General features: G+C 40.2%; 1 protein-coding gene across 6 annotated transcripts; it reads right to left on the bottom strand.

Moving 5' to 3' along the window:
* Positions 1 to 4386: 4386 nt before the first annotated feature.
* Positions 4387 to 27240, bottom strand: LOC6541960 (anoctamin-8). Of its 6 annotated transcripts, none has more exons than XM_026979025.1 (18): positions 26714 to 27240; positions 26120 to 26511; positions 13919 to 14171; positions 13429 to 13799; positions 13004 to 13296; positions 12783 to 12938; positions 10344 to 10479; positions 10150 to 10280; positions 9803 to 10084; positions 9415 to 9744; positions 8912 to 9274; positions 8753 to 8844; positions 8350 to 8487; positions 7734 to 7995; positions 7087 to 7185; positions 6116 to 6629; positions 5850 to 5995; positions 4421 to 5790 (listed from the first exon to the last, which is right to left on the bottom strand). In XM_026979025.1, exons 2-18 carry the CDS (start codon positions 26373 to 26375, stop codon positions 5545 to 5547), a joined length of 4068 nt encoding a protein of 1355 aa, XP_026834826.1. In that variant the 5' UTR covers positions 26376 to 26511; positions 26714 to 27240; the 3' UTR covers positions 4421 to 5544. The 6 variants fall into 6 exon arrangements, with proteins under 6 accessions (XP_026834830.1, XP_026834828.1, XP_026834829.1 ...); XM_026979026.1 differs by having other exon boundaries at positions 27115 to 27240; XM_026979029.1 differs by lacking the exons at positions 7087 to 7185; positions 8350 to 8487 and adding an exon at positions 12137 to 12202 and having other exon boundaries at positions 4387 to 5790; positions 26120 to 27240.
* Between the last annotated feature and the right edge of the window lie 580 nt (positions 27241 to 27820).

Raw genomic sequence — 27820 nt, 5'->3', positions numbered from 1 at the left:
AGTTTTCAGCGTGCCACAAATGAAGAGATCTCGGCGCTGTTGGCGATCTTTACACTCCAATCGCCCGGTTGTACCACATTTTGGTTATACGAATGCCGAACTGTGCCGTAATAAATTGTCACTAGATGAGAGATCTCTAGACCACTAGACTTGCACTCACTGTTCACCGTTTTGCTGTTTAATTAAATTTACGTTAATTGCACATTAAAACATTCTTGCTTTTCGCCATTCGGTGTAGTTCTTACTGGCTTTCAGAACCCAAACAAGTTCCATTTGAAGTGTTCGAGAACAAAAAAGTAATTGTCATTTGGCCAAAAGTCAGATGATAGACATTAACCCAGGGGGCAAGATTTCTGTGTGGTCACATTCAGAATAGAATCGCCGTCTAAATGGCGAGTGGCAGGTGTCAAAACAGCAAATACATGGGAAGATCTTATGGGGACATTATAATGAACGAAACGACTTTATAGTTTTTTATAAAAAATAATTTGCCACTTGCGACTTTACACTGGGCCAGTGGAAATGATTTCACTTAACGTAAATACATTAATAAATTAATGCTGAAAGGTAACTTTGCAGCACTTAAAAACAAAATCCTTAAAATGAAGACAAGATAAAATGCTATAGTCGAGTTCCCCGACTATCGGTTACCCGTTACTCAGCTAGTGGAAGTGCGAACGAGAAACTTCAACATTTTCTGGAATTTTGGGAAAAAAATGATAAAATGAAAAAAAAAAATTACATTTTTTTTTGCAAATCTATAGAAATTTACAAGATATATAAAAAAGTGAAAAGTACCACAACATTTTTCAAAAGTGTGGGCGTGACAGTTTTAGGCAGTTTGTGGGAGTAGGAGTGTGGGCATGGCAACATGGAAGCTGTATACTGTATATACTTTATATGGTCGGAAACGCTTCCTTCTGCCTGTTACATACTTTTCACCGAATCTAGTATACCCTTTTACTCTACGAGTAAATGAGGTTTAGCACTAGGATTGCGCCCAACACCGAAAATGTGGGCTTCGACTTATTGGAAAGATCTCATTAAAGCTCAATAAAGGGCTGAATTAAAGAGGTTTCAATTTCATTAAACGTAATAGCAATTTCTTGGTTCAAATGAATCTCCTAAACTTTACTGGCTATTTGAAAGGTTCTACCAAAAGCAGATTGATTCAGATTAGGAGGTCTGCCACCCTAAAAGTTGACCCTAATTGAGTTAAATACAAATTGATTTGCGTTGAAATGAGATTTAAATGCTTATAAACAGAAACAAATAGGACGTTGCTTCCGTTTAATTTGATTAGCTTTGAAAAAGAAACCGACTCGCTGGCAGAATCCCAAGTACATTTCGTTTGAAATTCAATTAAAGAATCGTGCGACCTTCCCACATGCAAACTCAAGATCGTTCTACACTCCTTCGGTTTTTTCTGTTTCGAGAAGAGGCCATAAAGTCGGTGCTACTGGATGAGTTTAGAGTTTTATTAGTTTCCACGTTGCCGGGTGTTTTCAGTATTGGTTAAACGAAAATTGAAATTATCAAACCATTAAAAGCAAGCAACGGCAACTTGTATTTTGGGGTACGTAACGGAATGAAACGGGATGGGGGCCAGGCTAATTAAATGTAATTAATTTTCACATGCCTCAAAATAAATGCATTTAAATCAAAGAGTTCCGAGGGAGTGTGAGCTTTATATGTACATACTCGTATATAGCGTATGCTTTAATAGTCGCCGACCAACAAAAAGCGACTGACGCTCTTAAAAGTGATTTAAAAAGTTTCATTAAGATAAACAACAACGAACACTTCACTCCGTCGCAGCCACAGCCGAATGTTATAGCAATTTAAATTTTAATTTAAGCACACAGTGGCTATGAGCAGCACAGGTGAATAAACCATGGGTCAGATCCGACTCGCAACTCTGACTAAACTACAGAAAAATTTCGAGAAAATAAACGCTACCCCCGAAACACAAAAAAAAAAAAAATAATAAACTCAGTCTTGGGGGCCATTTACCGTTGCGCCCTCGAGGCGTGGCCGTTTCTTTCGTTTCATTTTATTTTTGGGGCCATCCTCCGGCAACCGTGTTTTCTACCCATATTAATGGCCCAACCAGCCATTTTGGACAAACAAATTGCCGGCTACTGGATGGGATGGGATGGGATCGGATGGGATGGCATGGTATGGTATGGGATTGGGAGTTGCGTCCGAGTCTCAAAACCTTTTGCACCTTGCTTTCTCGCCGTAACAAGAGATCTTCACGAAAGTAACAGCCAAAATTCAATGGAAAAGATGGCGTTTGACTGTAAGTCGCGCAATGTGAAACATTTTCGGGTCAGGTGCAGAGAAGCAGTCCCAAACCCAAACCCAATCCCAGACCCAGACCCAGACCCATGCCCATACCCAGTCCCAGACTCCGAATCCGAATCCAAATCCGACGAGATTTCACCAACCTGTATCTGGCGGACAAGACGCCAAAAGTTTTTGGCTCTGACTGGTGGTCCACTATCTTACGGTAATATCGCCCATAAAGCGTTGTCTGTTTTCAGTTTGGTGGCTATCTTGTTCGCATCCCATCCCATCATCATCAGTATCTGGCCAACCTTCGCGATCTCCACTGAGCACTTGTACATATAGCAACTGTAGCTCGTTGTGGTTTCCTGCATAACCACCTATTTCCTCAGACCGCCATTGTGCCATTAGTGTTGTGTTCATTTCGTTTGGGTGTTGCGCAGATTGATGGCCAAATCGGATGTCTTGATTGGTCAGCTTCGCACTTATATACATAAATAAAATTTTAAAACTTTACTATAAGATGCAATTTGTCAAAGATTCGACAATTTAAGATGTCTGTGCGATTTTCAAGACGCTGTTATTTCCGCATAAGAGATATATTTTGATTTATCTGTTTTGAATCCCTTTGGAATAACTTTGCAAATGTAGGTAGAGGTATATTGCCTGATAAATCAAATGCTTTAAAATATTTTGAAAAATGTTAAAGCATACTTTCAAAACTTAGCTGCACTGGTTTATTATATGTCCTTAATTTATTTTTTCTGCGATTAAAGCTTATGGGGTCTACCGACAAATCAAATTATCTGCTTGCACTTCCACCAAATCAAACATAAATATTTAATTCTCTGAGTATCTGAACTTCTAACACATATGGCCCTCAATCTGAGCTGGTAGGACATTCTGGCCAGATCCAGAGCGTCGCAGCACAATGCATTCGTAATGCGACTCGTGCCCCGTGGGACAAAGGAGGGAGTCAGCCAGATGGGGAGCCGTGATATCGGATGGGGCAAGGGTGTGGGGGTGAGAGGGCTGGGGATTACGGGAGCGAGGCCTTAAAACGCGCGTTAATTAGCCGTACGTGAGGAGTGCGTTTGTCAAGCAGGCAAATGGCCAGCCGACTGCTCCGGCTCAGAAATTTTATCAGCCAACTGAAATCAGTTCACTGCTCACTGCTCACAGCTCACAGCTCACCTGCAACAATGACAAGTGTTGATGGCGATGCGGATGACGGTGACGATGACGATGAACGAGGTATGGGGTATGGGGTCTGAGGTTGGAGATTTGTACGTGGAATTGCGAGACCCATGTGTGTCGAGACTTGACTTGACCCGTGTCCACCATTCGTTAAGCTTTAGCTATAAAACAAAATGAAAAATGTTGTTGCAAAAAAAGCAAGCAGGCAGAGGAAATCGTACTCCGAAACACTTGTACCCATCGAGTGCTGTCTGTGGTGAGGGCAGTGGTTCTATCTGATTTAAACGTAATGATTAAACCACAGCCGGCAGCAGATGCAAGTGGCAGTGTAATCAGTTCTGGAAAAGTTTCACAGCTGACCCGCCATTATCCTTGACCCGTTTAATTAAAGTGAGTGCTCTATCTGCGACGTGTACAAGATTTACATATCTTACAGGCTTACTCAGTAACATAGTAATGGAAAGGAATGATAAAATATTTGCTGATGCCAAGGTATTTTTATGGCCATGAAAGTGATAAATGGTATCATTTATGGAAACCGACATTCAAAATGTTATTACTAATACTTCATAAACTAAGCAGTCATTCGATTGTCAAGCCCAATCTGTCTAAAGAAAGAAATAGTTGTCTTGAAATGCCTTCTATACAGAACTTAATCAATAATAAAAGGAGCTGAGGCTTAACAAAATAATAATTTAATATAAATATGAATTTCTTGAAATACTAATTCAATATAAATATGAATTTCTATACTCAAAAAAGAAACAATTTTCCTTTGCACATACATAAATCCTTTAAAACTCAAATTAAATGTTCATGCCTGATCATAATTCGTTGATCCCAAAAGTATGCTTCCTAATATTTCCACGATGCCTTAGCAAAGTTCAGCACCCATCCCTTCCAGTTAAATATAACTTCTTTATTGAATGGCTTTACTTGAAATTTTTGTTCAACACAAGAGCACGTTAAATTATTACATTAATATAATTTGTATACCTCATTAAAATTACACTTATTCCCTACAATATATTTACAAATAGCAGTTGTGTTTTGGGTGCATCTATGTTTAAGTATAGATCTTCCGACTAGACTTCTGTCGATAAAGTGTGCAACTTTTGTTTCGTTTTGTCTTTGATCAAGCTTGAAAAACGAGGAAAAACTTTGCAGCAAGTAATATGTAGTTTTCAGCAGTTTAATAGCAGCTGCATTTAGTAATAGTTTCATCAGATCTGTTGTACCATAGCTAAAAGCAAGTGCGAAGGCGTTATCCTCTATATGGAAGGAACAATGGACGATATTATCTCACAGTTATGCGTGTCGTTGTGTTGTGTGATTTCGATTTTCATGTGAGAGTGAGTGTTTGCAATTACGTAATTATTTAGTATTCGTTCGCTGGCAACATAAATGCAATATTAACATTTTCAACATTTTTGATGTAACAAAGTGATTTGTACGACTAAACGCTAAGCAACAATGACTACGAAAACACATTAACAGCTAAAACGCTAACACAAAATTCGTTTCACAACTCTTAAAAATTATTGTTTTGTTCGCTTACTACAATTTCTATTGATGCATTGCTATTGCACTGTACCCGAAATTCTAAATTGCCATAAACATTATTTACTTTGTATTCATATAAACTCCATTCATACAAAACTTGATAAACTTTTGTATGTGAATGGTTTTGGAATAATTTGCTCGGCTTACAATGGGAAACCAAAAATCAGACCATAACTAAACCTTAGAAATCTGAATGGAATTACTAGCGGTGTTAAACTGCAGGTAAATTTCTTTCAAGTTCTGTATCGTTTAGCATTGGACCGAATAAAATTCGAATCTTGTCGACCTATTGTTTTAGTAACTTAGTGTTCTATATGGTAACCACTATATATAGTTAATAAGTTTCTTCCAACTCTGGACAAGACACACATTCAGCAAATTTGCTCATATACCATCAGTAACTTTGATAAAATCTCGGCTCGATGGGGGCGGGTGCATAGAAAACTATTTACAAAGTGTGCGATAGGGTGGCCATCAATCTTGGTATTTATAAGCCTAATTATCTGTGTGCGGATGTGGATGTGGATGCGGATGTGAAGGTGGGTGGTAATGCTGCTGTTGCTGCTGCTGCTGCTGTTGATGATACGTCGATGGGCCGGCTTGAGTGGACGATGTGGGTGCACCCGAGGAGCTTGCAGCTTTCATGGCAGGTATGATATCCTCAATTTGTATAAGTTGTTCGATGGGTATAAGCGACAATTCGCCGCCCACGGGCTGCGGCATGGGCAGCTTTGCCAGAGCCTGCAAAGACGAAGTTACCAGGAATTATTATTTGGCTTTAAGCATAACCTTAGCCCTACCTTGGCATGCTCCACTGCTATGGTGGCTGCCTTCTCCGCCTCCCGTTGCCTGCGCTCCTTGAGCTTCAGTGAGAAGATTGCCACTGACCTTGCACTCTTTACCAGCTTCTGCTTGAGACGAGACTTCTTGGCGGCCAATTCGGCAGCTGAAAATTAATGAAAATTACTATAAGTGGAGGGAGACTTTTTACAATTAAGCCCCAACGACGAATAAAACCAAAAATGAAAATCGAACTATTTTATGTTGCAATGTATACATAGCTTACCCTTAGCCTCGTCATCAGTGGGGGCCGTAGATGTGGATGCTGCTGCTCCCTGAGCATCCTTTTCTTTCTCCTTCTCCTTTCCTTTTTCGATTTCCTTTTCCTTCAGTCGTTCCTTCTCCTTTTCTTTCTCCTTCTCCTTAACCCGCTCCTTTTCCTCCTTAGCCCGCTCCTTTTCCTCCTTGGCCCGCTCCTTTTCCTCCTTGGCCTGCTGCTTCAATTGCTGTTTATGGGATGAGCCAGATGAAGAGTTTGATAGTGCGCCGACACTAGGTCTTGACTGGGAATTGCTGATGCCGCCGCCACCGGAAGCTCCAGCTGGTCCAGGGCCACTGGGGCTAAAGACGCTGCCACCGCCGCCGGAGGACGAGGATGAGGAGGCCACTATTTGCTGCTGGTGCTGTGAAGCTGGTGGCGTGGCCAAATTGCTGCCAGGTGCACCCGACCGCATGGCCACATTGCACCAGGATGGAGCTGGCTTTAAAATATCTGCTGTATCTGCGCTGTTTCCGAGTTCCTTGAGTAGTATCAAAAATGTAAACCAAATTTATTAGCATTGTATTTTCAAAAAGAAAACATCAAGATCTTAGGATCTATCAACATCAAAAGCTTATGGAGATAACACTATGATCTGTATGTATGATGCTAGTAATCCATGCCATCTGTTTGTGAGTGGATATGTGAGTGATTAGGGGGAAGCTAGCGTGGATTTGTGTGTACGAAAGCATCTGCCATGCCAATCAAATTTTGTTATTTCATTCTCCCTCTGCCCAACTTGAATTCCAATAAAAGCGATATATAACACAGGTTCAACAGTATGTTTTACTAATATGGTGTACATTTCTACTGATCCTGCGATGCTCAAGAATACAAAACACCAAAACAACACACATTGAGTAACAAACACAGTATTCTTAGGTACTATATGCTTCCGGTTTGATATATATGTTATATAGTATTTATCTATCCACTACCTTTGAAATACAATCTATGCTTCTATGCAGATTAGCATTGTCGTTGACTTTCAAACGTGACATCCATTCTGGTGCATGAAGTTTTATGTGTAGCTTGTCCTTTAAAAGGCGAAATTCGAGCGAGGTTGTTGGTTAGGTGAGTATTTCATTTGCTATTCGGTTTGGTTAAAAGTGGTATAAACTCTATTGTTGGGGTATAATAGGCCAGTGCTATATAGGAAAACTATTCCTTGCTCCTTAACTAAGATAATCCGTGGTTAAGTTACCTATACCTTTAATTAGGCTATCTTCAAAACTGTTAAAATACGCCTGAAATTTGGATACCTATGCAGCATGCCAATTGTAAAGTTAACTTCTTCGGAACTGTATAGTAATGTAATCTGAAACGTATCCAGTATAATTCTGAAGTGTTGATAGTTAGGTCAGGTAGGCTGGTGATTTGGTGGCTCTACAAGTTGTTAGTAAGGTAACCAGTATCGAGGCTTTTGATAGTTGATGCAAGAGTCTACAGACACAATAAATACATTGAGCAGCTACACAGACACAGTAGGTCATTTGGAGAACTAAGGTAAATTCTTGTGAGTGGGACGGGGGGTAAGTTCCTATTTATAAGTTATGAGACCACAATGTCTACCCCCAGATCTTACGCTCATATTCAGATGCATGGCACTCTCCGCGGATATCTTGCGCGTCTTGTACGGCGGTATCTCAGGGATCGTCTGCTGCGGCTCCCGTTGCGCAGATAGTTGTCGCATCGTAGTTCGCTGGGGACTGCTATTGGCGCTGCTGCCTGTGTGATCGGCTGAATCGGTTGATTTCTTTCGGAAGGGCGGTATTTCTTGTATATGCATAGATTGCATGCGAGCTGCATATGCCGCCGAGTTCAGCGCTAGCGTGCTGGCGGAAGCTCTGTGTGCCCCACATAAAGCGAGAAGTACAAAAAGTAAGTAGTGTAAGCATATGGAATAAAAGGATATAGATATTGTTTTGTTACACTAAGTAGGTCACTAAGATAGAGCAGGTCAGCCAATTTTAGAAGTTCGCATTGCAAAAATGTTGGAAGCTCGGAGGAACACGAGGAAAGTAAAGAAAGCACACCTAATGCTGATTTCAGCTGCTCATGGCATAATATATACTATAATATACTTGAATGAGCCATCTGAAGCCAGTATTAGTCCCATAAATGTACAGCGTCGAAAACATTTAATACATGTTTCGAAACACACATCGATCTATCCAACCAACTATCCAAACATAATTTACCCGCTCTGCAGCTTCTGATGTTGTTGCATGTTTCGATTGTTACCGGCGAAAGTTGTTAAATTTCGCACTGAATATCCCAGGTATGGTGGAATTTCCGGTATAAATATTTTCGATTTTCTAACACAACTCTGATAAGCTCTAGTAAAATACAAATTTATTTAGCTTAATTCAAAAGACCAAGAGGATTTTTGGAGAATTTAAAAAAAACAGATAACATATACATATAAAGTAAAGAGTAGAATCTAGAATCGAATGTAAAAAAGAATGTTTGGTGCATGTTCATAAAGTTCATGGAGCGATGAGTGGCCATTAGGGGTTTCCCCGGCCCTTTGGCGTGTTAGAAATACTCAAGTTTTCCAGTCCCTTACGCCTTTATTATTATTTTAATGGAAAAGGCACTCACCCGCCATTACCGTCCTGATGCAGACTGGCTAGGGAGGCACCACCATGTGGTGGCGTTGACTCATGCAGCGGTCTAATCAGTATGGTGCTGGTCTACAAAGTAGAGTACAAAATATAATTGTGGACTTCAATTCCGCACCCATACAGCGCATTAACTCACCTGCGAGGGCGGCGAATCGGGTGATGAATCACGATTCTCATAAATATTGACATCCGCCTCGATGCTACGCCCGTAGCCAGCGAACTCTTGTCCGTAGAGCAGTATATCCTCGGCCACCTGGCTCTCAATGGACTGGTCTCGTGTGGTATTCGTGCCGCTCTCCATCTGCGATCCGCCCGTGCACTCCTGTTCCGGCTGGGTGGACGTGGTCGACTGCGGAGTGGGTGGTGTGGGTCGTGGCGAGGTGCCCTTGCACTGCATTTCCCGGCGGCAATGCTCGGCCCGTGCGATTTCCGCTGCCAGCCACGAGGGCAACTCCGGTAGCAGCCAGGTAAGTGCTTGCCGCAGACCCAACATGATGTGCTGTCAAGTGAACAATGTATTTTCATAGGTTACAACTAATAATGCGCTAATTAGTGGCTAAATAATTAAATACCATATAACATCAGCTAATCTAAGTTTTGTCCCAATTATGGAGGTCCCCTTCCAGGGACAGAACTCACCTCTAGGGTAACAATTAGAATAATTGTCTGGGCCGTGGTCAATCCAGGCCACAGCCGCGACACCTGTCCAGAAAGGCCAATCAAGGCGCAGTTCACTATAACAGCGGCGAGGGAAAGGATGCTCAGGGCATTCTGCCAGGTTCCAATGTTGGCCACACGTTGCCCAAAGGGACGCTGATGAACGTGGGCCAGTTTGAAGGCATCCGAACGTATCTCCATCAGGTTATTGATCAGAGCGCAAACTCCAGCTAATGGAAAGGCGGCCGAAAAGAGCACCACATAGCCCATTTGAACGAGCATCTCCAAGTGGTCCGAAAAAGTGCCATCGTACTGTATAAATCGAAAAGTTCGTTCACAAAGAATTCCCTACTTGAAATGTGTCAATCACCTTGTACAACGAGCTCTCTATTTCAGCCTGTCCAATATTCCGTTTACTCGCCGATTCCGGCTGATGGGATTTGGTGGGCGTTCCAGTGGACTCTGCCTTCAGTTCCGCTTCGGCAGTGGCCAGCTCCTCGGCTAGACTACGGGTCACATTCTGGGTTGGGCTAAGAGCACCCCACATATTGAAGCTCAATTTGGCCAGTTTCCATTGTTCGAGAAAGTAGGGAATCGCAGACTCTCTTAGATTCCCAATGATTTGGCGGGAGATGAGCAGGCCAGCCAGTTGCTGTCGAAATATAAATAAAATATTTGATATATAGCATTGATATATATAATAATCCAGCTACTTACCTCTTTAAGTTTCTCCTCATCCCTCAAATAGAACGCTATATAAAAGAGCGATAGGAAGGAGTTAACAAACTGGAAAAGTGCCACTTTAGCTATCAAGTGGTTCTCATATTTCGACTGCAGGCGGTAGTTTTCTGTATAAGAAATGAGTGATGTTAAAGATTTCAACTAACACTGATCACATTCAAGCACTTTACCGCGGTCGTTCAACCAAACGGCCAACTTGAAATACGCCTCGTCCATCAAGGTAATTGCTCCTGCCAGCAAAACTTTCGGTATAACACTCAGACAACATAATACACTTTCCTCGGGCAACTTGGAGTCCCACCAGTCCTGTAGGGGTTAAATATACATAAACTTATAAATGTTACAAATTCATAATTGATCGTCTTTTAATAGCTGGCACACGCATAGCATCAATATTAATTGGCATAGCTACTCTTTCCCTTACACCCGCCTTACTTTCCCTTAAATCGCCCGCCATTATTACTCATTCCTCCAGTGACCTGTTACCAACCTCACCCATCTCTTCCTGGCTAATGAAGAGCTCATTGAGTGTTTACGCACTTTGATTAAATTAAAAATCATTTCCGAGCATTAACTGCAATTTTGTCGACGATGTCCTGCCATACATTTACCACATCATCCGCCGCTTTCCCTATTGTTTAACAACTACACAGGAGAACGTGCCTCTTTTAAGCATTCTTTTATGTTGTACATTTCAACTAATTAACCACATATTGCAGCCAACTAATTTGGTAGTTGGACTAATTTAATGTTTAACTTTTTCGTTTATGCTGTTTAACTAATTTGAGTAACATGTTGAATAGATAACCAATTGACCAGTTTCGCAGCCCATTTGAAGCGCACAACATTATTTTTATTCCTGAGATGTTCCAGCTAACCAGGTAGTCTCTTAACCATAAATGTGTGCTTTTGACAAATAGCGCCATAGTCGCACCACCTCGCCTGTGTACGCTTCATTAGGACAACATTTAGTTGCTCGGTTGAACACTAAAGAGAACAGTACGAATAAGGATATTGTCCTGTGGCTCCTGGTGCGCATTAAGCCACACGAACTACCAGCAAACACCGAATAGTGGCCAACAACCACCAAATGGTCCATTCTCAGATTAGTGAGATGTGTGGCAGCTTTCTAACTTTTTTAATGACACGAACAGATGGGAGTTCGTAAATACGCGCTGGTGAAGGTTAAACGGTTTTATCAACAGGCTAGCAAAACAAGCTTTTCAGCAGTCACCAGAGTGATTAATTATGTGTAGTGCATGAAAAATTAATTAAGTTTTTTAAGCAATTTAATATGTTATGGAAATTACCATTTAGGGCGGAGATACTCAACTTATAGAAACCTTGGAATATATTTCAGCAAAAATGTTAATGCAAATTTTATGGAAGTAGAGAGGACTTTCAATTATGCGTAACACTTTCTAATGCTAACCAAAGTTTTGCAGTACAAGTATTTTATCAACGTTGAGGTTGCGTTCGCCAGCCCCCTTAATTTTCCCCTTTCTGTATCTATTTTCAGTTTTCCAAAGGCAGTTTTTTTACTTTCGCCAGCTGAGCATTTTAATTAACGTCAGCTTGGGACGGCAAAATAAAAAAAATTGCGTATGCAAAATGATGGCCTGAAGCCACTGCAAAAATACTTCTACCAAAGTGCATGTGTGTGAAAAAGTTTTAATGAAAAAAAAACCCGGCAGTTCCTCAATTCTTTACTACCGCGGACCTTTTATCGAAACTGTTTGGATGAAATACAAAATATGGATACAAAATATTTGGATTGAGTACATGTTCACTTACACAATGGGGCAGATACTTAATTATTTATCAATACCGAGCATTTAATATTATTGCAATATTTCCGTTTTTGAATGATGGCAAATGACAACTACAACACAAATGCGTGGATTGTTCGATCATACATTACTCATACTAAATTATTGAAATGCAATTGAAAATGAATAAGAACCTTGTGCAAATTATACATGCATTGAGCAATTCCTTTATCTGGTATGTTATGGTGATCCAGCCAATCCTGTGAAGTATACAAAAATAGAAAAAACAACATAAAACGAAAGCATAAATGAAAAGGAAAATGTGAAAACAATTCAATGATGTGTGATGGTTGATAGACTTATTTTACTTTGGCCTTATCTCTATGGATGTTTCAGTTGCGTAAAAATATCTTAAAGAATTAAGACCAAATTAGAAAAGTTAATGGGTCAACCGGAAGCCAGGCAAGTGTACATATATGTGTGTTTGCAAGGCAGTCGAATGTTTGATATGATCATTGTTAAGCTTATAAAAACTGATAAGCAGGCACACAAACTCATTCACACGTGCGCACTCAAATTGGTATCACGCTTAGCGTAAAAACCACATTAAGTATACGAGTGTCGTGATCAGAAAGTGCTTCGAATTCCCTTGCAAATCAGGCTTTATACATATTTCAGACTTTAAATATTAAAAATTTAGAAATCTTCAGTAAGACTTAAACCAATTAGATTCTGCCAAGTCTGCTTGCCATAAATCTCGATATTTGTAAGGTCATTCGGGTAGTTTTAAAGCAAACACATTTGTGGACATGTAGAAGGTTGGTTCAGTTAAAGCCTCACCTGAAAACGCAGCATGAGGAACATCACAGCAAAGACAACGCACAGACAACATCCAATAATGGGAAAGCTGACCAGGTAGCGAAACGCACGACGCTGCCATGCAGGCGCCTCCTTGGGCTCCAAACGACCCGTCACGTTGTTCTCCTCCAATGGACCCTGGAGCAATCATCCGAGATATACGATTAATCAACGAAATTGTCAATAACTTCTGTTACGCTTACCTTGTACAGGGGCCTCGGTGGTTCCAAAAGCTCTGGCGGCGTTGATAAAGTGCCCCATCGGAAGGCCAATTCAACGGAATAGCGCTTCCAGGCCTCCAGATACAGTGAGGCCCAGGCTACGTTAAACAAGGAGAAGAGCACATGGCCCATGTCCTGGGCCGTTTGACCCTTGCCCCATAGAATGCAGTAGAGTATTGTGCCAAACACAGCTGGTACGCCCAAGGCGCAGGTGTAATGACCTAGCCAGGCAAAGTACAGGGCAACCTTTACGCCAAAATAGGCAGCAATGTCATCTGCAAAGAGGTTCGACGTTTCATTCAAAGATGATTCATACAAAGAGCTTTTACAATGTGATATGATACGAATAGTGTGATGATACTGAGTCAAAAATATTTTAGTTGGATCCGTTGGAGAATCAATCTTACCCAAAGGCTGCGGTGCAAATATCTGCTTGACCCAATGCGTCTGGAGCTGGGTCAGCGAACTGGGCTCGTGCAGCGGAAAAACCTGGGTGATCAGGCCGGACTCCTGCCAGGTGGCCACGATGCTCTGACCCTCGGCGACAGCCGCTCGACCATGAAGGGCATCGATGTCACTGCAGCCGGCCCGCAGACCCTGCAGCACCTGGAGGACCAGCCACTGACGCTCCTGGGAGGTGAATAGTGCCGTGCTACCGACATCGCCACGCAATTGTTGGAAACAATGACTCTCGCGGGTGGTGAACTCCCTTAATGCACCGCCCAAATCCGGACGCAGACGCTTTGGCAGGCGGGCTTCTTCGGCGGCTTTAAACAGTCTGAAAACAATGGATTATTTACTTTTCAAACTCGATTTAGTTTACTACTTTCCCACACTCTGTTTTCATATATATATGTATATTATATTCACAGTAGTGGGACAAGGGGTTCCACTTACACATTAACGGGTGCACTGACATAGAAGGCATTGCGCCGCGTACTCTCGTGCGCCTTGACCTGGACCAAAAGACCCAGACCAGCCGGCGGCTGCGAGCGGATACGGGCTAGGAGCCAGCGGAGCGCTTCGTCTGGTGCATCTTCAGGAAACTCAATAACCACATCACATTGGGTGGGTATTTTATTGAGCCAAAGGCGACGAGGAGTCATCAGATGACCTGCGTAGGGCACTTTGCGGCGTAATTGGCGGGATGCTGGAAAAGGTAAAGCAAAGTAGTTGAGAAACCCATTAAATTTACAGACAAGTTGGAAATAAATGTACAGACAAGTTGAAAATAATCCACTCTATCCTAAATATAGTTGTACAAAAAATGGATTGCATAACATTGCAGCAAGGGGAAAAATAACGGGTATCAAATACACACAGACCAAAACAGCTCAAAGAAAAAGAATAAAAACCGCAAATAAGCTAACCTGACATGGTTAAAACACGGACAACCAAAAATGCCGGAACTTTTAATTAGAAAAGATAGCAGCATCAACCAATGCAAAAGGCAACTGGTGAAAGGGAATTCAGACAAGAAATTTCTTCCCTAAAGAACAAAATATCAAAGAAAAAATAGACTGTTTAAATAATAGCAAATTACATTTTTAGTACCATAGGGCGAACTTTACTGAAAATTTACACCTTAATAAAAACCAGCTTGATGAAAGCTTTCAATTACTACTATACCCAAGGAAAAGTATAAATGAGAAAACTGCATTTTATTTCAAGCTGTTAATTGTTTCCGAAGTTTTTAAACAGTTTCTCGGGGTCGTAATTAATGATGAACTTATTTTAGCCCATGGAAAAGTAATATTTCAATGAGTAGAGGAAAAAGCATGGAGCAAAAGGAAAAAGTCAAAGCTGCACTAAAATTGATAGCGGACGAGGACACTCTGCCACCATTAATGTCCTTGTGACTATCAACAGCTTTCACTTAAATTTTGCTAATGACAAATGCCACTTGCAGTGACCTCAAGCGTTGGGTGGTTGGTTCCTTGCCAATGTTTGCTTTCGATAAGAATAATAATAATAGTTTGGTTCGTTCTAAGTTCGCCGAGCTCATTACGAAGGTCAGAATGTTTTCGCCATTAAACGATAAGGTTGTGAAAAAGTACTTTTGGTAGAATACTCTCTAAATATTTGCTCGCTGGAAATAATCGGGTATTTAAGTTTCAATTGGGACATACCCAAACCCATTTCCATTAAGATTTGAAGTAGCTTAACGTTCATTATAAATATTTGAATTGAATTAAACTGAACGGTTCAACATCCCTTAGTTCGCAAAAAGCTTTCGTCAACTCAAATAGACCACACTTCGTAATTACTTATTCAGCCTGGTTCTGCACAAGCGAGATTTCCCATCATTAATTACACATCGTAACATTTTACTAAGCCTCAATCCGCACTCATTAGAATATTTAGATATTTATGTAACAAACTCAATTATGCGGCTTAAACTCAGCTTTTCCTCCTATTTGGGAACAAACGCGAATTTAATTAGGGTGCACGCGAGGAGTAAGGCTTAGAGCAAGTAAATTGTAAATATACGAGTATATATATTTAGAACGCTTTGTGTGTCGATACACGTATAAAACTAATTATAAGCGACATGAACAAACCGGAAGAGCAGCACGAACTGATGTCTGCACATTTTGGGCAACAGAATAAATCACGTAATGCGGAATTTCGTAATTAATACCATAAATAAAACAGGAACAACGCAAATGCAAACCCTTAGCCAGCGTCGAATGGATCGAATGGGATGCTGTTGCATTGCAAATGAACTGTGAATTTGTCTGTGGTAAATTTCAGCATAAACCAGTCCCCCATAACCGAAATAGCAACATCCCGATGGAATATAAACTCAGACGCAATCAATGTAACCGCTGTACGATTGCCATTTTGATATGCAAAACACACAAATGGGTTTCAGACATCGCAACCTCACGCTCAGCTCATAAAATTGTGACAAAAGGATGGATCACAGCCAGAAGGACCTATGCGAAAAAAAGAGCACGCGTTGTGCATAGTTGCTATGTCCTGTGGGATTTGGGAATGAAATCTAAAGCATCGCGAGTAAATAAAAAACTAGCTAGGGGCTAGAAATCACTTTATTGCCGGTCAGGGACGGCATATGCTAATACGGGTTACACACACCATACAAAATTGAGCGTCCTTAAAGGAGAAAATTTGTGGGCTACTCAAATGTTTGGTTCACGTAATTTGGGTTAATAAAGAAAGTTGGCGGCGTTTAAAAATCGATATAAAATCTATAGCACTTGAGCCTTATATATAATATAAATTATTTAAACACATTGAATCTGTAAAAATTTCAAGTAATATTAATTGAAGCTATCACCAAAGCGAATAAATGTTCCCTTTCATTATCACCAAAAAAAAAAGGAAAGTAAAAGTGCAATCAGGCCACACTTCCTAAACCAATCCAATTTAAACCAAACCAATTTTGGTGAGTAATACACGACAGCAAGAGCTGGCCAGCAGAAATCTCCTCCATCAGCATGAACCACACAATTCATTATACAGTCCGCACATGCTTAAGTTGACACCAAGGACGAGGACGACTCCACTTGGAGGAGCAAGTCAGTCAAGCCAGAGAAGGAAGTGCCAACTAATGCTTTCGGCTGTTAAATCAGCAGCACTGGGACCCCGAGCCCTTAAGGGGCGGAGGACTGTGCCTTGAATAATTAATGAAATCGGCTTTGGGCGCACCACCCACGCCTTCTGATGGGCGGCAAAAAGGAAACCAGAAACCGAGTAGAGCCACAGTAACGCATAATTTGTTGCATAAGCGGGATGAAGGAGTGTGATGGCTCAAATTTAATCAGCTGATTCGTGCTCAGCTGATGGCTGCTGCAGCCTCGCCAGCATTCCCAACGAGCATTCAGTTAAAACAGTTTATGTTTTAATTAACCTTGATGGTGACGAGGGCCAAAGAGGAGCTGGAAAAGCTCATTAGCAAACCTTCAGCACTCACTGCTAAACGCTTGACTTAATTGGCTCCAGCTTGAATTGCGTCTAATTGAAACTAGATGATGTTATTTTGATGATGACCCACCACGACCATCCCACCATTCCATCAATTCAGCTGCATCATCGCAAAGGGAGCACATCCTGCCTTCATCACCACCATCATCTAATCATCACTCAGTCCAATCAGGTAGTCGTTCGAGGGAGTAAACACTTTACTATTATAGTTGACACGATGTGAGAGATGGTTAGCTTGGCTTTAAAGGTGAACACTGAAAGTATCCCCATTAAATTTCGAGAAAGTAAGTTGAATTTCATAAGATTGCATTGCATCAATATATATACTTGTTAATTATATATAATGGGGTCAAGCTAAAATCCGAGTCTCCTATCGGAATATTCTCTGCAATTAACCACCTAATTGTTTTGAAGACCCAACTACAGGCAAATGCTTAATGACCTCGAATGGATTCTCTTCAATATGCAGTTTAATTGTACTTTCCACCCGCATCAAATTGCTCTTAATGACATACGCTTAAATAGAGTTAATATGCCTGACATGCGTGTGCTGGATAAAATCCTTTGTTATAAAATATTTAATAGCGGCAATTTAACACACCGTTGCACTAAGAATCGAAAGTACGAAATGTTTTTTCCCGTTTGGGGTTTAAGTGCCATGATATCCTGCTGCACAACAGGATGTGTCCATGTTTTGTGGGACACATTTTTATTGATGCACCGAGTCCTTGTTGTGATTAATGAGTTCCCAAACTGAGTTCCCCTTAATCGTGCACACTTCCTTTCCGACAGCCTCCATTTATCCAGCCGCCTCCCTTTGGGTAGTTAATCTGCAACTTTTGCTGCCCAAGTGGTTGGCAGGACAGTGAACATTCAAGGACCTCAGCTTGGTCAGCATAAATTAATTGCATTTGTGTATGGGACACGAGCAACGGATTATATAGCAGTAAAGCCAGTAGAACGTTATCGTCGGCATGAATATGTGCCTTATGGACACCAGAGTGCAAAGTCCTTAATTGAGTTTTAATCATGTTAAGTGAAAGTGGTCAGTAGTCAATCTAATGCAATAAGTCAGCAAAGCGGCTTAAAGCGGCTCACTGTTATATTAAGCAGTTTCAAGGCAGATGAAGGCTTTTAAAAGATATATGTAGAAGATCACTTACAGACATAATCTATCTCTATATATTTTCCCAAACAGTCTGTGATAATTTTTAATGCACAAGTATTTTTTAGACAAGCTTTTCCCATCCTTTTTGCTCTCAAATGCTATAACTAACAACCAAAACCACTCAAACTGTCAAAATGACCACCCAAAACGACAAGAGGGAAACGAAAAAAGGGGATAAATGTTAGGGACTCTTCAGCAAAACGAGCTCTTGAGCAGGCTACGACTATATTGATTGAATCTGCATATATAATTGACAGCGAACGATTCAAAATCAAAACGTTTCGACGGCAGCAAAACATAATTTATTAAAATAAGTGAGAGGCAACTTGTGAGTAGCGATTTTGTGTCATTCTATTCAATAAAAAAATAGTCTACCATTTAAGTTACATGTTTTGGGTTTAAATATGTCAGACTTAAAGAGAAATAGCTAAAGGATGTCACAGTAAAGCGCTTGTGTTCCGCACAGTTGACTAACGAAAAAGTTAATGAGGGCTAACGGCGACAACTTGAAAAGTTCCCAACTTACTTTTCCCATTCCCTTAAGACTTAATTGACAACTGTGAAAGCATTTTGGCAGCGAAGGATTCTACTACGTATTTTCAAAACTCAACAATTTGGTTTTTCTTATTTAGCAGTGAGTTCTTAAAATTGCCCTCAATAATAATACATTTTATAAGGATCACATACTTTAATCTTGGTTATACATTGTCCTACATTTTCATGTTCCCCTTTGGTGCCTAATATTTAAGTCAGTTTAATTATACCGCTAATAGGGTACAAGTGTGCCCAAAAAGCAAAATGCTCGCGGACATAATTACACATTAAGTGAGAAAATGAAATAATAAATCTTTCTTACGTTTATAATGAAAATCCACTTAGGTCAAACCAAAATCAGGCAAGGATGAAACAGCCGGATGCGAGATAACAACAGGCAAGCAGGTAGGAAGCCAGACAACCAGCAAATTCCAAGGACACGTGAGTGGGTGGGTGGGTGGTAAAGTTTTCCCATGTCGAACACCGTTTGGTTGTCAGCGCTGCCATGTTTTAACGCGAAGACCCAGCCACATACACATAACAACGGACAAGCTGTCAGGATAATATGCAACATATTAATGGCTTTTCTAACGATGCAGGAAGCACTTGTCGCGACTTTAATAATTTTAATTGGTTTAAACTGCATTGAGGACGGGAAAATCGTATTTGCTTGTAATTCAATCTGTGACAAGGTAAATGCAAAGACACTAGAATAATACGATGCGTAACGCCATGCGATTTTTTTGCACACGATTTTTTCGGGCTGACTCTAGAGCTGGCTCCAGGCTCTCTCTTACTACTTTGTGCAAGTAACACATACACTACACAATATATATATACATACATATACATACATACATACATAGATGCATACATACATACATACAGAGTATTCCGCCTGCGACGTGGAAAATATATTTGATCTTAGTGATTCTTAGGTGCGTAATGGTGATAAATATAATCTGTGACAACGCCACCAAAAAAGTGGCTGCATAGTGCAAAACCAATGTATGCCGTTACTCATCTTATTATTCTAGTGTCTTTGGTAAATGTAAATTGTGGTTAGACATCATTTCTCTCTCCCCATAACGCATACGTAAAGAGGCTTAGAAAAATGTGAGTTGAGTTAATAGCCCCCTCGATTGAAGAAAAAATCTTAAGTAAAACTAATGGCAATCTAAATCCTTATACTAAAAGAAACCTAATTTTCCAATGACTAAAAACCCACTATGGAGATTTTTGATTAATTGCTGAACGTGACATAAATATTCATATTTGGCATATTTTTCATACTTTCTTTATATGGGAAATGAAAATAAGTGCTGCTGAAATAAAAAATATGATTTATGATTTTTAACGACCAATAAATCACGTACGTAAGGAGAAGGGCAAATGCTAGCTAGCTTAATTTTTTCTATTTAGAGCAATGAAAATAAAGAGCATTGCATACCATAGCAAATGTTGCCAGATTAGCCACACACGTACATATGTACAAACTGGCCAAAAGCCCCATCAATATAAAAACCCATTAAAAGCGTCAAAAGGGTCCTGTCAAACGAGACTGACAGGATACCTGCTTTAGCTCCAAGCACTTAAGGTAGGCCTACGGAAATCAGTGATAAGGTCATATATTTACTTCCCAGATTTAGCAACATAATTGATTTACTGGTACTTAGACATCTGCTAAACAGCAAAAAGGCAAACAAGATGTATACGAGGACACGCAAAGAAAAAACACTTAAGAAGCAGTAGATGGCGGATAAAGAGAAAACACGCTACAGTGCAACTTCGTAAAAAACGGCTTTAGGATTAAAATATTAGCTGGACTACACATTTTATTTAGTTTATAGTTCCCGAAAAGAAGATGTGCATACGGACAAATAGACGGACAGACATGGATAAGTTGACCCGCTAAGTGATATGAAGTATATCCTTTTTCTTTTTTACATATGAATACAATATGCTTTTTATGTATAAAATTTAAGTTTTGTGCGTTAAAACCATTTGGTTATATAAACATAATAAAGTAATATTTTACAGTTATATGACATGCATTAAATTTCAATTATGTGTTCACAAATACCATTCTATTCGAAAAGTTGTCTGGCATTGCCACTATAGAGAATCCTCATAACTGTCTGAAACTATCCGACATTTTATTAAATAAACATTATGACTCGCCTGACTCTGACAGCAATTTTCCGCTCCTTCGCCTGCCCAACGTACTCACATCACAGCAAACGGAAATTGATTTTGCACTGATGTAAATTAAATAACAAAATTGCGCACATCAACAGGACAGGATTTGCAACCAACCGTTAAATATATGATAAGAATATGCAAATACATTTTATCACAGATTTCCAGCAAACTCTCCATTTCACGGAAATTAATTTAAATATATTGAAAATAGCAAAAACACGGTAAAGTTTAAATAAATAGAGGGTAAAATAATATTTATTCGTTTTTAGGCCATAAGTTGATTGAAATTACAGCATACTTATTGGGGTTCATCGCATGGCAAGAGCACTCGAATGTATGAAGATAAATTTAAGAGTGTATTGAAATTTTACATCACATAGAAACTTTTTTGGTCCAATAAATAAAAAACGAAAATAACCCAAAATGCCAATATTAAAGGCTTCTTACAGTTTCGAACTGGATCTAATAAAGTTCTTCCGCAGACAGTAAACACATTCAACTTCAACTTGCCCCCATTGATTTTTCAATTTCTATTTTTGCCGTTTTCGGCAGAATTTCAAAGTGCACTTGCGGCACGACTTTTAAATATACATATATATACCTACACTGCGACAAACTTTCACTTAGAAAAATATATTCAATTGGTATGTACACATACTTAATATATATTTATGAAATGTTTTTATTGGTGCTGTTTCGAGCATAGAAATGGTGTTTGGAAAACTTTCAGTTTTGGGGAACACATGTCAAGTGACGTGCAATTCAAGGATTTGCGATTTTGGACTACAGCCAAGTAGTCCCGCGGCGGAAAACCCCACCATATGCAATATAAATACAGACAACGCTTTTCTTTTTCTTTACAGTCATTTTCCTCTTTGCAAGTGGCTTTTTTTGGCTGAGTAGCAAACGAAGAGCAATGCCGTGGGCCGTGGGCGATTCAGGTGCTAGGAAGGTCTGTCAGAAAATAGCTGGAGCAGGAGCGATTTCCTTTGCCATGGAATTGGGTTTTGTGCACCGTCTATACCGTCTATTGTTTCCTGCAAAGCAGGTTACGGCTTCGGCCAAGCCATCCGGACATGAGCATCATCAAGACAACAATGTTATGCGCATCGGGAATGCAGGTAAGATTGTCAGATTGCCTGGCTTTTCAGTCAGCCCACCCATGTATGCCAACTCCCTGACAGTAACCGTTCCTAGACCTTTTCATACTTTGTTTGGAAACCCAAGCTTTGGTCAGTGCTCGTGAAAATGTAGTTTAAAAGTCGTTAGACGTTATGCAGATTGAATAGGTGCTAGTTTACTAAGACGAAAGCACCGATAGATGTAATACAACTGCTCTTTAAACCTAGAACTCATCAATTGCTGGCTGACCAGACTTTAAAATTTATTGAACCCAAAATGTCTATTTATAACCAAACCTATTGTTGTAAAAACTGTTAAGCTCGTTCTGCATAAAAAGTGAAAAACGTCGACAGAATCCAATCAGATTAGCAGCCAATCAAAGCTATATGCCATAACCGAGGCACTGCTACGCAAATGAAAATGCTACCCGATTCAGCTGAAACCCAACTAACAACGTGGGGATTTCCACGGAAATTGAGCTGCTCTCGATGCCATCGTAACAGAAGCCCACGGTGAATTTAACAATTTAAAACATCACCACACACACACACAGAGGGATCCAAACCGAAAAACCGAATTATGGCTGGGATTGCCATTCGCCGGCAATCCGACAAGCTCAACTTCTTTACCTGTAAGTATCCCACATCGGGTGTCAGTCAGCTGCGTTTTAGGCAGGATTTGCCCAAGCATATTGTAGCCATGCATCGGATGGCAACAAACCCAGAAACATCCGGTTTGCCTGTAACTTGCATCGCCCGGGAAAACTGCACACAGCCGGCAGGCACGAATCAAGAGAACCTGGCTGGTATAATGGCTATATGTAGCTCAGTTGCCACAAGTGCACACATCTTGCCACGCATTTACATATCAAGATTCTCAGCTGCACTGTGGTTTCGCTAAAAACAAACTGCAATGCCAGATACGGCTGATAAGTAGATTGCGAAATTTGCCTTGCTTTTATCCAAGTTGTCGGGGAAAAGTTCTAGATAATAGACTTTAGCTATATATACATATATTTTTATATATTAACACGCTTTTAGAATTGTCGGTCACATGTATTTCTTAAGCACTCAGTTCTATTTAATTTCTTCGGCATAGCAAAAGCAAAAGCAACAGCCATCAATTTTTCTGAGGAAACGGAAGAAAGGAAATTTTGGTGCAATGCGCACTTGAGCGCCATTAAGTATGCAGCACAAACAATGAAAGTGTCATTAAATTTTTATTTTGGTTTTTGAAATCAGTTTTCTCATCCCGGCAAAGTAAATGGAAAAATAATGGTTAAGCATATTGTACGCTTTATGGAAGGTCTGATATTGTCGGGCTTGCAACGACCTCCTTTTTTTTGAATATGCCACAAAGTTCAAGTGCAACTGATAGCGAGCACAAAGAATGTCTTTATTCCCCTTTAGCGTCTCTTTTTGCAAAAGCCGAGAAAGAAAACTGCAAATCTGACACAAATAAAGCTTTTATATCCATGGTTTAATGTATGTGCTCCTTGCTGAGCCATAAGCTTCCTTAGAAAAAAAAACCATTTATATAAAGTCGAAGGAAAAACCCTAGAAAAAGTCGACTAAATAAACATTTAGCCGGGTTTTTTGTTTATGAGCTGCTGTTTTGCTCGAAATATACATCTAAAATGTGTAAACATTCTTAGTAAAGCTTAATTTAAAACTATCTTAACTGCCCTAGGAACCAAAAGTGAATGAATGCAGTTTATATACGAAGACAAGTCAAAAAATGTTAACTACCGCAAAATGCTTTAAAATTTAACTATTAACCCAACTATGCTTCAGAACTATGTTTATTATTTTATAGCACACAATGAAACTAAATATTCTACAATATTTGAAAACGATGGCGGGCACAACAAATCGAATTCCCACTTGAACCCCTGACAACAATGCCATAAAAGGGGTTAACTGTCAGAATCATGGCGCATCTATTGAATGCCACCTACTCCATGCCCCCAACATTCAGGGGAGCTAGCTGTCGATGCCGATGGCAGCCAAACCAACAAATTTACAGGCAATGCCCTGAAGATAACGCAAATAAAAATGACAACAAAACAATCTTTAGCAGAGGCAAACAAAAAATGCGAATACAAATGCAGACAGTTAGACAACAGAGCCAAGAGCAAAGAAATGGGGCACACAAAAGCCAACGTTAGATATGCGAGTGAGTATGAGTATGGTTCAATTCCATTAGCAGAAGACCGCTTTGCAGCACAGTGAGCTCTCGTAATAAAATCGATGAACTTCCAACGATGTTGGCCAAAATTTCTTTTAATTCCTAGCGCACGCAATGCATTTTCAGTGAAATGGTTTTGCCGGCTAATGGAACACTCGCGGTAGTTAGTTGGTCGTCGTGGGAGGAGCAGCGTGTGCAAGTTGGCCACGTCACTCGGTCGTCCCAGATTGCCAGTAAAGTTTAAAAGTCAGGTCTGACATTTTGGCAACACGTAAATCCGCGTACTTCCTGAACCCTAACACTCGCACACCAAGTGGGTGGCTGATGAGGAGCCAATTGAGGCCAGCAATCATGGGGAGGTTGGGATATAGTCTCCATGAGCTTACGCGAAAAACGCCACAACATGCTGCTAAATTTGTTGTGCAATTTTCACAGCTAACGAAGTGGGAGACCGTGTGATTCCATTAGAAATTCAAACGGACATGCTACTTGTCAGCGCAGCAAATTGCAAGAATTATTTTACAAGATTAATGATTACATATGTTTAAAGCCAACTTAATGTATAACTATGATGAAGTCATCTATATGGCTTTAAAGTTAGCAAACAACTTTAGGTGTTACACATTTTCTTGAACTCATTGTTTCTTGATTGTCACGGAAGTCACGGAATGAAAACATGAATAAAACCAACCCTTATACTAGAAGATATTTTTTGTATCATAACAAATGCCGTTCAGACATCAATCCAATATAGACACCCCACACATTACAAGCACGCAACCTTGACCCATAAAGGCTAATGCATTTAATTAACTACCCTCAAGCTAGTCACAGCAAGTAAACAGAAGCGAAGAAGAGTGCAGGACTCCTCACATACGTGGCAATAAAGGCAAGCACTTGAAGTAGACTAGGTTATCCAGTCACACACTCCGCTGGCTTCTAATGTAGTGCCACAAGCCAGGAAAAGACAAGGAAAGCTGGCTCAAAATTAGCCAGCCCAATCAATTAAAGAGTAATCCAATGGGGAATACCCGACAGTTCAGTAGGCGATGAATGATATGCATGGCTCGAAGCGCATTTCCTTTGTCATCTTCGCATAAATAATTCAAACAGCGCATTCCCTCAGACGGCGGAGCTTTTCAATAGCTCCGCTGCACAAAGGACTCAAGTGGCACAATGGCAATGGGGCGTCTTTACCCTCCATCTACATGCACACCGACGTCTGAGTAAAATGCATGCAAAAGTTTCTTTTATTTGTCTATTGCTGACAGGATGTGCGCCAATCTGAAAGTAATTTCAGCGTAATTGGATAGTTGCTCGGGTCGTGCGAAAACACAGCCCATTTAAAAACTTTGATGTCAGTCCCATGGGAGAACAAACGCACGGAAATGTTGAATTATTAACCGACTTGCACACGGTTAAGCATATTGATGGAAAATCCATTTCACCTTCTAGTGAGAATAATAGAAAGCTTTCATATATCATGTGTCTTTTACTTCAAAATCACATGTTAAACTGATGCGCACCTTTTTGTTTGATTTATCTATCTTTAAATTTTACTTTTTTTTAAATTGCAAAAAAATATATATATAAGCCCATTTTGTTTGGTTTTAATATTTTGCATTAAACAAAACAACTCTGCCGATTAAAATTGTATAGTGCATGCTTTGTAGACGTTAAAATGCCGTGTCCCAAATTTACACATTCATTTCACAACCAGCAATTTCCAATTGTCTACCAATGACAAATGAACAGGTTGAAAGTTTGTTTTTCACATGACTACGATGGAAAGGCGGTAAACTCAAATATTCATCTGCCGGAGTCGTTGGCAGTCGTAAACAAATAGTAGGTAAAAGTTGTGGGACACGACTTCAAATATATATACATCGAAATCGAATTTTGTGGAGTTTGTTTTTCGGTCTGAATTTGGCACTCACCATTTTCGATGGTCTCCTTGGCACAGGATATTATTTTGCCTTTGCGACGTCGCAGATTTGATTCGAAGTTGTTGTCATCGGTGAAATCATCCTCGCCGCCATCCCTTGGTCCGCCTCCAATGTCGCCGGCTGTTGAAGTCGCCGTTGTTGTCGCTGTGGAGTCCGGCACATCCTCCGATGACTGCTGCTCCGAGTACGAAACTCCATCCCTGTCTCCTTCGATGCCGTGCATTAAAGTTTTAAAAGTTTGGCTCATTCTGTGCCAAAATGCGTTGCTGATTTATTTTATATTTAATTAGTTTACTTTGCTTGATTATTTCACCGCTCTCAATGTTTTACTCTTTGTTTACCAATTGGCACACGTCAACAGGCTTAGCATGTTTGCTCATGAACTACAATAAAACGAAATGAATCCGATGACCCCAAAAAGTAGGCAACAGAAAGCCATATTTGACATGGTACAAGATCTTAACAACAATCTCGAAGAGTAAGTTAATGCTTGAATTTAGTGCGTGATTCGAGGAAAAGTTACGGCGGACAGAAGCATCACGCCATTCGCAGAGAAATGTGTTAAAAATAAGAAAGAATGCCAACCTTTGCCGGCTAAAATGACGCTTTTGTTGTTGCCACTGCTGCTGCTGTATGTGGTGGCTAGTAAAAGTGGGTTGGTCGCTGTTGTTGGAGCATTGCCGAGTAAAATGGGGTGGGTTCAGACATTACGCACAGCCACAAGGACCGATCCAAAATGCGTTTCGGAAAGCGAAACTACCAAGGCGGTTTTTTTTGCAGCCAAATTGCGTGAACAGCAATGAATCGAATAACCCTTGTGAAAACAAAGACAAAATCCAAATGGCTTGCTTATTTCATAATCGCTTTTTGCATTTAGGTTAACTATCTGTAGATTAACAAAGAGGCACTGTTTTCATTTATCACTAATCGAAAGAACACTATCGTACGCCACAAACCATACGCATTAATCGTAATAATTCGTTTACTTGAAAGCAATTAACCAGTATTACTTTTACAGCTTTTTCCTTTTATTTGGAAATGTGTCATGCGGAGCGCGACGCGAAGAAAGTGTTTGCGCGCTGCGAAATGCCGTCAGAGACTGAAATGTCTTTCACTTCGCTGCGGAAGTTAAAAACCCAACACGAAGAGCAGCGCAGTGTGGTGGGTTTCTCAGTTATTGATTTTGCTTCTGCAAAGACAGCAAACGCAAAAGGGCAACATTTGTTGGTCGCCTTGCCTTTTGGGGGCGGACTGAGCGCACGCAGGGCGGGGCGAGGCATCATGCATTCAAAAAGCCGGCTCCAACGGAGAGCGAGAGAGCGTAAGGGCCAAGTGGACGGCTAGGCAAACAACAAACAACGAAACACGAAGGATGAGTACTTAAAACCAAACACACATGCTAGTACATGGTATTAGATGAGGTCAAATTGCAAGTTGCTGTTAAATTTTGCATATTACCAGCAATCGCTAATTATCAAACGCAATCAACTAATACATTCATAAAAATAATTGGTGCAAATCGAAATTGATGTTGATCAAATATTACAAAAAGTTCGAACTAGAACATGTTCTTCAAATTAAATTTTATTATACATTGAGTCGCAAAAGGAAATTAAAAATAGAAAATTCTGACGGCTTGTTATTTTTTGCTTGCATATCCTAAATGTGTTTTCTATTAGGCTACTATATAGT

The sequence above is a fragment of the Drosophila erecta genome, unplaced genomic scaffold, assembly GCF_003286155.1.
Source record: "Drosophila erecta strain 14021-0224.00,06,07 unplaced genomic scaffold, DereRS2 tig00000055-arrow-pilon, whole genome shotgun sequence".
NCBI lineage: Eukaryota > Metazoa > Arthropoda > Insecta > Diptera > Drosophilidae > Drosophila > Drosophila erecta.
The sequence above is the reverse complement of the archived record's forward strand: the minus strand, read 5'-3'. Positions and strand labels throughout refer to the sequence as shown.

What these genes read in the sequence shown, in the direction of transcription:
- LOC6541960 (XM_026979025.1), bottom strand. Translation starts at nt 26,375, where the DNA reads ATGAGCCAAACTTTTAAAACTTTAATGCACGGCATCGAAGGAGACAGG. An exon ending in ATGAGGAGAAACTTAAAGAG is followed by an intron (nt 10,085 to 10,149) that starts GTAAGTAGCTGG and finishes ATATTTCGACAG; the next exon opens with CAACTGGCTGGCCTGCTCAT. An exon ending in CCGATTCGCCGCCCTCGCAG is followed by an intron (nt 8,845 to 8,911) that starts GTGAGTTAATGC and finishes TCTACTTTGTAG; the next exon opens with ACCAGCACCATACTGATTAG.